This window comes from Macadamia integrifolia, chromosome 4 (assembly GCF_013358625.1).
Source record: "Macadamia integrifolia cultivar HAES 741 chromosome 4, SCU_Mint_v3, whole genome shotgun sequence".
NCBI lineage: Eukaryota > Viridiplantae > Streptophyta > Magnoliopsida > Proteales > Proteaceae > Macadamia > Macadamia integrifolia.
Genome location: NC_056560.1, coordinates 28,026,171 through 28,039,172, shown reverse-complemented (window position 1 = coordinate 28,039,172; position 13,002 = coordinate 28,026,171). Strand labels below are relative to the sequence as shown.

General features: G+C 39.6%; 2 protein-coding genes across 3 annotated transcripts in view; one reads left to right on the top strand and one right to left on the bottom strand.

Annotated features, from left to right (window-relative positions):
• Positions 1 to 363: 363 nt before the first annotated feature.
• Positions 364 to 3,447, top strand: LOC122077186 (myb family transcription factor EFM-like). The gene is made up of 4 exons (XM_042643036.1): positions 364 to 1,128; positions 1,253 to 1,906; positions 2,012 to 2,088; positions 2,592 to 3,447. Exons 1-4 carry the CDS (start codon positions 939 to 941, stop codon positions 3,117 to 3,119), a joined length of 1,449 nt encoding a protein of 482 aa, XP_042498970.1. The 5' UTR covers positions 364 to 938; the 3' UTR covers positions 3,120 to 3,447.
• Positions 3,448 to 5,016: 1,569 nt separating this feature from the next.
• The window catches only part of LOC122075447 (probable splicing factor, arginine/serine-rich 6), an 11,986-nt gene continuing 4,000 nt past the window's right edge, over positions 5,017 to 13,002 (bottom strand). The window contains exons 6-9 of one of the 2 annotated variants that reach the window (XM_042640479.1): positions 12,688 to 12,756; positions 12,500 to 12,573; positions 12,346 to 12,414; positions 5,017 to 5,345 (exon numbers count right to left, since the gene is read on the bottom strand). In XM_042640479.1, the coding sequence (XP_042496413.1) occupies positions 12,390 to 12,414; positions 12,500 to 12,573; positions 12,688 to 12,756 (168 nt within the window). In that variant the 3' untranslated portion in view covers positions 5,017 to 5,345; positions 12,346 to 12,389. The remainder of the gene's footprint in view (positions 5,346 to 12,345; positions 12,415 to 12,499; positions 12,574 to 12,687; positions 12,757 to 13,002) is intronic. The other variant, XM_042640478.1, reaches the window with a different exon arrangement.

The following is a 13,002-nucleotide window of genomic DNA, read 5'->3' as shown; positions in this document are numbered from 1 at the left end:
GATATGGTATCTATATCAGTATCAATCATAGTCAATGCTGATACGAATCAACCAATACAGCACTTGACACCTATGTAGGTCATATCGAGCTATAAGCTAAGAAGCCTAGTAGATTTGCATATGACCTTGGAATTACTGTACCTTACCCATCTTGACAGAGCAAGTTGTATGAATATTTTGATGACCCACATGATCGACCATCAAAGTTGGTAAAATCTACAGATCTTAAACAAAATTTAGCTTTTTCCAATAAGATGATCTTAATTTGAAGATTAAAAAAAAAGGTCAAAGAATTATACTTTCACTAACATTGATAGACTAGCTAGCTACCCTCTTAAGTTTCAAAATTTGAGATGGTCAAAGAACTCTCAACAATAAAAGAGGATAAGAAAAACAAGGACATGCAAGGAGAAGTAGTAGTAGTAATGGAAGAAGAAGCAGAAGAAGAAGATCGAATCATCTTTTTAAATCTAGGTTCCAAATCGTACAAAGATGGCCCTTAAAGGTTCTAAAACCAGTCTCTAAGCACATGACCTCTTCTTCACTGTCCATCCTTGATTCCTTCTCAGAACCCGGAATTAGCTTTTCTCCTTTGTTCTTTGCAAGAAGTTACCATCCCTTTGCTTTATCTTCTACTTTTCCTTTTCCTCTCCCGAACCTCTACTTTATTCCCCTCCACACCCTCCCCTCGAATTCAGCTCTAAAAAGAAGGTGATCCCCCCACTCGATCCACCTTGTGTTCACAAACAACACATCCTCTCTGATCTCTTTCTTTCTTCCCCCCACCATCACTTCAACTCAATCCCCTCCTCTTACACCATCCATCTTCCTCCTTTCTTCATTCTATATCTCTTTGGAACATGAACATTGAACCTTTATAGAATAGAATTAGATTCAATAGAAGAGAAATTTTATCAAGAATATCAAACATAGAGAAGATGGGTTCTCCTGCGGATCTAAGCCTAGATTGCAAACCCCATAGCTACTCTATGGTAGTAAAGTCATTTGGAGATCAAACTGACCAAACCCAGAAGTTGGAAGACTTTCTAGCTTGTCTTGAAGAAGAAAGGCTCAAGATTGATGCATTCAAGCGTGAACTACCTCTCTGCATGCAACTTCTCACCAATGGTAATTTAATTTTCTCAATAACCCATATCCTCTATTTTCTTTTCTTTGCTTTCCTTGGTTTCTCTTTTTCTTTTTCTTTTCTTTGCTTTCGTTGTGAATTCAAAATCTATGCTTTGTTGTTCAGCTATGGAGGCATATAGGCAACAGCTACAGACCTTTAGGACTAACCAAGGGCCAAGACCAGTTCTTGAAGAGTTCATACCCATTAAGAACTCAAGCTCTGAAGGATCAGATAAGTTATCATCGAACGTATCAGAGAAGGCGAATTGGATGACGACGGCACAGTTGTGGAGTCAATCAAATGATGGAAGCAAGCAACAGGGGGCTACAACAGTAGTATTAGCAACACAAGCTCCAAATGAAATCGATCATGGTGGCCTTGCAATGAGTCCCAAATTAGGTTTGGACAATAAAGGAAGGAATGGAGGAGGAGGTGGTGGAGCTTTTCTTCCTTTTTCTAAAGATAGGAACACATGTACTAGTCCTACTCCTTTAAGGGTTCTTCCGGAATTAGCTCTTGCTGCAACAACCGAGAAAGAGATGGAGGATAAGAAATGTAGTGAACCTGATAATGGTGTGTCTTGCTCTTCAAGGAGAGAGAATCCTAGTAAGGGTGGTGCTGGATCAGTTATAACGGAACAACCAAAGGGAGCTGCAAATTCTGCTGAAGGACAAGCAACAACCACAACACAGACTAATAGGAAAGCAAGGAGGTGTTGGTCGCCGGAGTTGCACCGGCGCTTTGTAAATGCCCTTCAAATCCTTGGTGGCTCTCAAGGTCTTGATCTTCTTCTTCTTCTTCTTCTTCTTCTTTCTTATATGATTATTTGTTGTTATAAACTATTGGTAATTGACTTTGTTATTGGGTTACTTATGAACACAGTTGCCACACCAAAGCAAATCAGAGAGTTGATGAAGGTTGATGGTCTCACTAACGATGAAGTTAAGAGCCATTTACAGGTATTTAATGTTAGGACTTGTAGAATTCATCTTTAAAAGCTAACCATTAAAAAGAGACTGCCCTAATCCTTGTGGCTTCACATCAAGTTATTCAGTGTCTGGATTTGGTTCCTCCGTATAGCGTCCAACCTGCATCTAACGCCTAGAAACATCTTGGGTTGTGTGCAATCGCCTTAGACTCCATGTTAAAGCATTTTTGGGCATTGGATGCCCGTTGCACACTCTGTTATGCCACAAAGAAGTTCAATCCGAATATTCACATCTGATATGAAATTATTACTTTTGTGTCAAACCCAAAGAATTAATTAGTTTCACGAAAAAACATGCAAGAGAAAAGATGTATGAAGAGGGCTTACGTTGACTAAGTAACTGGACACTTTCAGTTCAGTTTGTACTTGGTTTGTACCACAAGTCCACAGTAGTGTTGGGGGTTGTTTGGATTCTGATATTTTTGTTTTGTTTTTTTTTTTTTTTTTTTTCTTTTCTTTTTCAAATCTGAACAGAAATATAGGCTGCACACAAGGAGGCCAAGTCCAAGTACACAAGCGGCAGGAGCACCAGCACCGCAGCTGGTGGTGTTAGGAGGGATTTGGGTCCCGCCGGAGTACGCAACGGCAGCGGCTGCCCACGGCGCTGGACAAGCAATCTATGGTGCCCACCCTGGTTCACATGCTTCCACCCATTACTGTTCTCCCGCTGTACCCCAGGACTTCTATCCTCCACCACCACCTCACCATGCTCAGTTGCACCACCATACCCTCCAACCTTACCAACAACACATCTACAAGGCAACATCTCAGACACATGGCTCGCCGGAGTCCGACGGGAGACCGGTTGGAGATGGTTCTGAGAGTATCGAAGATGACAAGTCAGAGAGTAGTAGCTGGAACAAAGGTGACAGTGGTAATCAGAATGGTGGTGGTGGTGGAGGGGAGAGAGAAAGGGAGAGGGAGAGGGAAAGGAAGGGTTTGGCTTCCCTTAGAGATGATGGAGAGGAGAGCAATGGTAGTGAGATCACTCTCAAGTTCTAATCTTCATTTCCTTTGTTTTTATTTTTTTTAAATTTTGTCTTCTTTTCCCTTGGACTTTTGGGGACTCTCAATCTCACTGAGCCTGAGGGCAGAAATAGGAAAAGTGAGTGTTTGTTTGTTGGCAAAACTTTTATTTTCCATCTTTTGGTAGTCTGATATCCTGACAAGCAGTGTTCGTTGTAAGATGGGGAAAATTGAAGTTTGGATTTTGTGGGTCTTGGCGTTTTTTTAGGGTTTTTGTCCTCTTTCTTTGCTAGGTAGGCATTGAATGACGATTTTACCCTCTGTTTCATTCCTAATTAATAACCGAAATTGGTCATTTGGAATACTTTCTTGTCTTTTACAAGTTCGTACTGTCTTTTAGGAAGTGGACAATTTCATGATACAGTTTTGGTATAGACGGCTTTTAATCCATGTTTGGAAGCTAAGAAAATAAAAAATTCTGAGGAAGTTAGAAATCTATGTACCACCTTGAACCGTCCGGACGGACCCGGACCTGATTACCTCCTCTACCAAAGAGTCTCCGACCCAGGCTCAGTATCGTATCAGTGTATCGATATTGTTTGGACTCGGTATTGTTTGGGCCCGATAGTGATATTGAACCAGTATGGATTGATCGATACAATTAAAATTATTTTTAATCAAAAAATGACCTAAAGGACCTAATACGGAGGATCTATACTAGTAACAATATCAATATCAGCAGTGACCGATATGGTATATAATTCCATGATTTAAGTCGATTATCTCCAATGACTCATAGCTTGAATTCGCTCCTCTTCCCTAAGTTGGCATAATCTTCCTGGTCTTCAGCCCATTATTCCTAGGACAAAGTTCTCCACCGTAGGTGTCCCCCTATTATTCGTAGTCAATAATACCCCCTTCTACATCAAGAGTACCTAAAAAATATGTTTCGGTTCACTGATAAGAAAGATAGAGTTGCGGTGGAGGTCTACAATGTGATGCTAAAGTATGACCCGGGCAGATACATGCTAATAACTATGGGTAGGAATCATTATGTCAAAAATGCCGTGGGATTACAGATCTTCAGAACTACCATCGATCTAATAAAAAAAGTGAAGTTAGAAAGCCATATGATCGGTCGTAAACTATCTTGTACGATTTGAGGGGTAATCGGCATACTCTGATCAATGGGGGGGAATCTTTGGCTCTATCAAACATATAGGGAATTGGAGGGTAACATTCCACCGACGTCAAGTCATGGAAGGTTCCTCCAGTACTTTTTCTATGTGTTGGTGTTCTATATGACCATCCAGTACTTTTTCTATGTGTTGGTGTTCTATATGACCAACATAAGACTCGACTTGCTAGATATTATGGAGGTTCAGTGAGCACCATGCTGAATCTCTCTATCATTTCCTTCTCTTCCACTTTGGCCAATATGAATTCTCTTCCACTTTTGCCAATATGAGTTCATCTGGTTCTAGCAGCTTTATCGGAGAATATCCCATGTCAGTAGGAGCCTTCCAAAGAAATAGCTTAGTAGCCATATGAGCAACGCTTGGGATGATTTTAGGAGAACCGTATTCCCTTTGGCTATATAATCATGCTGTTCCCAATGTCCATTCCAAGACACCCAGACCCCGTCCTTCGCAGTGGGTGAAGAAAAACTGCCTCCTTATTCCTATTAAAGTAGAAAGCCAAAAAAAAAAAAAAAAAGGAAAAAGAGAACCAAGGCCAAGCTTTCTCCGTTGGTTCAAAGTTCTGTGCATTGTGCAAAGTTTTGTAGTATTCCAACAAAACTGAAGTATCCAGTGGGTGAAGAAGTCGAGAAGCACCAGAGGTCCAGTGACTCCAGTTCAGGGCCCTTCGATATTATCTGTATTAAAATGATAGAAGTGAAAATTTAGCTCACATGAGATGATAACTAAAAAAGTTCCATAAATTCAGCCTCGGACTCATTTAGATTAACCAAAAGGAACTTTGTTCCTTTGAGCGATCACAAGTAAAAACAAGTTATAACATTCAACACTCATACTGATCCAAGAAGCTGTTAAAAGAGTCTGAGAACAAGAATGTTAAAATCAGCCAAAAGATCAAGATATCTACAACATATCACACAGCTACAAGGCATAACTGCTAGATGCATCATTCAGCACAGATCATTGTTATCATGCCATGCCTTGCAATTTGTGTGAAGGATGCCATTCTTCAAGAAGCATCATCACCCATACTAGCTTCGATCATTGTTGCATCAACAAGAGCCTGTTTCAAGCAAAAGAAAGCATATTAGTTGATGTCTCTACATCCATTGCATGCGTCTCACATCATGTAATCTTTTTTCGCTTTTTAAAAAAAGATCAGGGAATACTTTATTGAATTTAGGGTGTAGAACATACAACCAAAAGGATGGCAATTATCATGATATTTCCTATTCAGGTTTATAAACTTCATCTACATAGACATGATTTTCCCTTTTTAGGACGTATTTTAACCCCAGAACTCCAGGACCCAAACAGAAATAAGACTTCGGAAACCAAAACTCAAAAGGTTCAACACATCATCAAAGGCATTTGATGCGATCCTGGGTTCAATAACCCTGATTATGAGTTCACTATAGGCCCACAAGAAGACTAAATATAACTCAATTTAAGGGGTTATTGGCAAAACTCTAATTATTGGGACCAATTTAAGGTCATTTTGGAAGAGGAAATAGACTTGGGACAGAATGGCAGTTAATTTAAAAGGGAAGGACAATATTGGGAATTCAAATGGCTGGTGATAAAGGTTGAAACAACTTCATAATGGAAGGGTATCATAGTAATATCAGCAGTAAGGGCTTATCTGTATATTTGATGCACAGTAACTTCTTAATCTTAAAAGACATAGCTATGGTGGTAGAACAGAAGCTGTATCTTCTGGAAGCTCCCTTCTATGGTCACAGATCAGCTCAAGATTTTAGGATTAAGCTTCTAACCCTCAGCCCTCATAAATACACTTAATATCAAGCCAAATAATCAGATGCAATAATCATAGGAAATTCCTAAAAATAACCTGAGCGGTAGTTACAGATTCATTTCTGCTCAAGTTAGATATCTCAACACAGGAGAGGACTTTGGGACCAATAATTTAGGCTTTGGGTCGCCCTAGGGTAATGATCCAATTCCAAAATTTTCTGCCTACCCACTAAAGAGTTCGAAGCAACTCTTTAAGTTGGATAGGATTGATGGGTCGTGGAAGAATCCCATGGAATCACATGAACAGGGCATGTAAATGGATTGGCACACCTCAATCATTGGTGCAAGTGGCTTACTAGGTTTTTCTGCACCATCAAAACATCTGAGCTTCAATGTCACTGTTAGATAGGGTCTTCTGATCTTGTTGCTCCTTCTGCAACCATGGGGTCACGAAAGAACCCCATGGAATCACAAAAACAGGGGTGCAAGACATTGTGGGAACAGTCATGGTCTCGTACTTCTTGGTGAGAGCTAGATGTTAAACTTTTGATATGGTGGCTTCAAAGGGGCCATGGTTTCGTACTACTGGAGTACAGGTGGACACTTGAGGCTCCTTCTTGTCCTTTGTCACTGTAATGGCTGAATCAGGTGGGGTTGCCGGTGGTTCATCATTACCAACTCCTCCTTTGAAGAACATACCAGAGAAATCTACGGAAAGGGGTTTCCAATCGGAGAAGATGACAAAGAGAGAGAGAGAGGTGTACAAACCGGAGGTTGGCTGACCGGGACTCTTGCCACCGCTCTCAGGGAAGAGGAAGTGCTAAGCAATGGTGACTGTTGGGGAAGATGACCAAACATGGCCTAAAATTCTACAGAAATCCAGAAGAAAATTCCTAATTCAAGTGTTGCTCTGCTAAACAGCAAATGACCTGCAACTTACCAGACCTGAGAGTTGGTATCTACTATATTATGATATCAAGTTAGTATTTTAGATCTGTGTTATCAATACTTATTCTTTAATTCTGTGTTCTGGTATAAAACCAGTATATTAGATCTGTCTTCCGTGAAATATTTTCTAAATTACCAAGTCTAGTCATCAGATTCTGGGTCTGCTTGGTTTCTATTATTAATAATAAGTTAACCCCTGGCATAGCTATCACATGGACCCCCATGACATATTATACAATTGGAATTCACATACTCAGAACTGAGAAATGTGGAACCAGACTTCATCACTTTCTCTTAGTAAATCTGAACATTAATATATCTTCTGCAAAACCTGAATTTCATATTTTTATATTCATCCTTTATAAAACTGTATCTTATCAGAGGAAGTGCTCCTTCTATTGAACTTTTATTGATCCCATAGTTCTTAATACTATCCTCTGCACACAGAATCCTGATTTTGAAAACTGAACTCAAGGACCTTTCTACCTCTTCTAATATTTTATTATCAATGTTGGATAACCTGATCAGAACCCACACATTTCCCTAGACATATGCTACAATGCGTTCTGCTGATTATTCAACCACTACTACTTGAATGAACGTAAACCTTATGACATATCTGAGCCATAATTAGTGGACTTAGATCACCTATAGTATCTTTATATATTTTGGACTAAGCTCATCTGAAAATTAATTGATTAGAAATCATTTTGTTATGGGAAGTAACAATATTATAGAATGCATAGCTGTCATGGCGTTGCCTAGGTGACGCCAAGGTGGCAAAGCAGTTTTCCAAGACCTAGGAAACCGGCCGCCAAGTTGTCTAGGCGCATAGGTCCCAAAAATCCATCCAAAAATGGGAAGGTTGAAAGAGAGAGAAGAGGGGGGAAACAGAGGAAAAAGGAGAAGCAGTAGAAGCTGCAACTGCCAGAAGAAGTACTACCTGTCCCACAGAAACCACTGTTGTCACCCTGTAGGAAGAGGATAGAGGAGAAGGAAGCGGAAGCCACTACCTCCCTGTCCAACTGCAACCAGCCACTGCTGCCTCTGTCTTAATAAGTAGAAGTGGAAGAATTCATTGTATGACTCTAATGAAAATGTGTTTCCCCTCTTAAATAGGTTAAAAATATATATATATATATATATATTTTTTATACATTGCTCCCCTTCTATTTATAAGTAAAAGGAATATTTAAATTTTACATATAACACTCCCCTCCCCCCCCCCCAAAAACCAAAATATAAAATTACATCTTAAAAGGTCAAAGTCTGATATTTACATTTAACCCCCACTTTTGTATATGCACGCTTTGATCCGCCTAGGTGTCAAGGCGCCTTGCCACCACCTGGGCTTTCCTTGGCACCAACAACTATACTAGAATGTATTCCATATTTAGCTCTACACCATAATTTATTACTTGGCCCACTACTAGTTAGTGAACATCAACGTTTGACATAATTGACAATTAACCTCATCTAGAAATCTTTATATATAGTAAACCCTAAGGACAGTGATGCAGTACTGACAAGGGTTTACACAAAGAGAACCAAGACCAAGGTCGACCCAAGTGGCTGACTGGGTCGACCCAGATCTGGTCCAAGTCAGCCCACGATTTGGGCTGCTGATGGGGTTACTAATTAGTTATTTAGTTTCTATTTTGAAGTCCTAAATTAGTTTCTAATTTCAAGTCATTGTTAGTTTCTAATTTCTGTCAAGACTAGTTTCTATTTTCATTAGATTTCAATTTCCAGTTTTTAGTAACTTCTTGTAATCAGTTTTAGTAACTCTGAGTTGCTATTATTTGTAAACTCTCCCCATCATTATAAATAAAGAAGATTGTTCTTTTATGAGCCACGATTTTGACAAAATATTTTGTTGTTGTTGCTGCTGCTACTGCTTTCTCTGCAAGAGAACTTCTGTGTGTCTGATCACAGTGATAGGTTGGTGTTCGATCCAACGACTCCTTGCGGTGTGAAGCCCGGGAGGATCTTCTTTCTTCAAGTATTCTTTTCTTTCCAAGCTTCCTCAAGTATTCTACTGCTGCTCATCGATCCAGCTATTTATATCTTAAAATTTCTACTGCCCAGAAAATTCTGCAAAACAGAGCATCCGCCCCTACTGGAATACCCAGATCTGAGTGTCGGTTTGAGCTTAGATTTTGGTCGATTGGTTGTCCATATACTACTAAGGATCGACCCTAGTATGGACTGTTTCTGATGAGTCTATATAAAGATATTAAAAATCTCTCGATTTTTGTCTTTTAGTGACCTGTTGTGTCCTAACTTCAGATCGATTACTGTGACTGGTTTTATGTTGTTTCCTTAATATTGTGGATCAATATTACTATTGATTTGAATCTCCAAAAGGTCTCTGGAGTTTCTGGTTGTGTTTATTTAGTCTACTGCTGCCCTGTCCTAATCTATATTGGTAATCTGAAATCTGTCGACTGTTGAAATTGCTACTGTTCTATTATGATTGTGGACTGTTGATACCATAGTCTGGTTGCTAATTAGTCCTTTTGTTTGGTGCTGATATCTGGTCATAGAGCCCCAATTTCTTTTTGTAACCCGGCAATCACTGAGAGGGGGGGTGAATCAGTGAGTCTAATTCCGATCTCCAAAAACCTGTCTGATGTCTGGCCAAGAAAAACCTGATATACCTGTCCCTGTTTGCACACAGTCGTATGCACACTCAACCTCTCATAGGCACTTCCAAGTGTGCACACTCATTCCACATTCTAGGCACTTCAATATAAAATGCAAACAAGCACCCACAACACAGGGTTTTTACGTGGTTCGGCAATTTACCTACATCCCCGAAGTAGTGCATGTAAAGGCTTCGTATCTACTCAATACACTACTTTTGACTGCACCTACACCCAATTTTCTCAAGCCGAAGCTGAGATGGCACTAGCAGTGCCGGTACAATGTGTAGAACCCACTACACGGGAGGCACCCACTCCCGGTGCTTAACACCCACTAAGCACTCAATAAAGAATACAGTAAATCTAGGTTTATATCAATGCCCTACAGTTAAGCTCTGCCTAGCATATACATCCACACTAGCTAGCATGCTTACAGTTCATCCACAACTAACCTAGTATGTATACATTCATCCACAACTAACCCTAACATACATACATGCATATAATGTAAATCAAAGGTTAGAGAATCTCACAACCGATTGCCTGGGATGACTGGAAACTTGTACTGACAAGTTTGGTGCTCACACCTTCTCTCTCCTTGGCTTCTTGCTCTTCAAAGCAAACACATCCTTGCTTTCTTCTCTTCCTCCTTGGCTTTGAGTTAATGTATCATTAACACACCTCAACCACCTCTTTTACGTCCTTTAATGGCCTAAGAACATTTATCATCAAGTATTCATGTTTATTCAAGGACCAATAAAGAGGGGGAAGCTTCTCTTGCCAAAACCATTGCCTTCCTTCACTCAAAACTCATTTTTCTTGCTTCCACAGTGTAGGGCTTGAAAAAACGAAGTAGCAACTTGGTTCACCCAAATCCGAGTTAAAATGAGGGAGATATGACCATTTGAAATTGGAGCAATGAGATAGCCTAAAATGAAATCTTCGGAGGGGTGGCGTCGGCTACGCCAGCGGCACGCGCAACAGGGGCGCAAATCTGGCCGTAGATCTCATCAAAGAGAATCTCTTAATCTAGACCGTCCGATTAAAATAACGGATAGTAAATCGCAGCCACTTTTTGTTGTCGATTTTTGATTGGTTACTTTTTTCGAATTTTAAGGGAGCTTGTCTCCCACTCACAAAAGTGAAAGGCTTATCGACCATTGGATCCAAATCCTTCAAGATGGCTTTAATCAGATCTCATGAGATCCTTAAGATCGGAATCTTTTTTATACCTTCTATGCACGTGCGAAACACCACAACATACCTTGATAAGGTGTAGCGCCAGTGCATCAAGGCTTATGCACCTAACCAATCAAATCCCACGCGCAAGCATCTATCTCGTCTATGTCAGCGCAAAATCTCAGCAGCCTTCGGATGGGCATCAAGCCTACGTGGTCGAATCTGGACCATCCATTTCACTTCCCTTTACTCATCTTTATTACAATAAAGCCCCTGCCTTCATATATTTCAGTGCTTAAAGACCCCCTGCAACTCAGCCCTTCAAAATCTTGAAATTACACAAAAGCCCTTCAAATTTCAAAAACAAATTCCAAAAAATCCACCCAACACTAAGAGCAACTGATGAATTTTCGATTTGGATTTTCGAATCGGCTTCACGGAAACACTTATAACTTTTTCATACGATATCTGATCGAGATGAAGCGAAGTGCGTTGGAACCGTGACTGGACGCTCTACAACTTTTCAGAAGACCCGATCATCTAACTCAGCTATGTAAAAAGACCAAAATGCCCCTAGACCTTTCCAATGACTCATCTTTCTCATACAGAATCGGATCGTGATGAAATCAGAACCATTGGAAAGATTGAATTTTTGTCGTATCGTTACATGGAGAACACTTCCTTTAAAAAAATCATCTTCAATGCCGAAACTGCCCTCGACTGTCACAAATGCCGTAACTTCTTCATACGGTATCGGAATGCAACAAAATCAGATGCACTGGACTAGATAAATCATAATATATCTTTTTCATGAAGAAATGATCTTCCAAAAATGTCATTTTCACTGCTGAAAATTCCCCCGAACGTAAATAAGCCAATTTTGCCAGTTTTGACCCAAAAACCCGCACCACATACTAAAAATGTATCAAACCATTCCATACATACCAAGCGGCTCTGTTATCTCATCAGTGACATTGGACACTGCCATGTCATCATTTCCATCCACGTCCCCCAAACTGACAACGTCATCACCGCCACGTGGCCGGGTTGCCAACAAGGACAACCATAAAACATTTCTGGTTTGACAAATCTGGTTGTTAAGGAATGTTGACTAGTTAATATTGGACTGTTATTGTTGTCCACTGTTGGGTGATTATTGGTTGTTCTCTGGTTTATAATTTCCTGCAGTCGTGGATTTGGTTTGGTTGTCCAATCTAGTCCTACATTAGACAGTCTCTAAACTTTGAAACAAATTCCACTATCTATTGACTAAAAAACTGTCACCAAAGGTAGGGGACTTTGAAGCAAATTTCAGTATCTTCAAACATCATGTTATAATCTCAGTCTTCTGCTGAAAACCACCCGTGAGTTCATGAACCCATGCAGCCCATCCATAATAAATGGGATCACAATGAACACACATTTACACCATTTAGTTCCAACCTGTCCTAGAGATGCAAATACCCAATACAGTCAAATTGCTTAGTTCTGGAAGCGTTAATAATTTAGAATATGCATGGTGAAAAGGGAAGAAACCTGAAGTTCCTGTTCACTAGCTTTTAGCTTCCCATTATAATCTTTTACTTGCAGAAAACATCTCTGCAACTGCACAAATACACGAGGATGAAAAGAACTTCTCTGAGAAATGGACCATCAAAAAAAGGGTAAATCATGGAGACATGGAAAGTACTTAGTTACATTGGTCAACTGCATCTGTCGATGAGAAGATAGCTTCTTCGCAGTGGCCAAGGCATCCTCCACTTTCTAATTCCATCATCAGACAGCTTAGTTAAGGTATCCAATAGTTATCTAACAGTTTAAATAAAAATGCTACAAATAAAATAAATTGTAAAGAAACAAGAACAAGAACAAGCTTACCAGAGATTTCTTCCGCAAATTTGACACCAGCTGTTCTTTCTCTTTTATTTTCTCTTCAATTTGTGAAATCTGATAGAGCAAAAAAAATTATTTCCTGTTATTCCCACAATTATAACAAGACTTCATTAAACAAACACCTAAACATGACCATAACATACAGGCTACTAGTTAATGCAAATTCATTACCCAAAAAAAATTAAAATCAATTTCTGGGGTGGCCTAGCAAAAACAAATTTTAATTTGACAAGGTGGGATTCATCGATCTACAACAATTAAATTATAATTCATGAAAATTTTCAAACCTTTTTTTTTTTT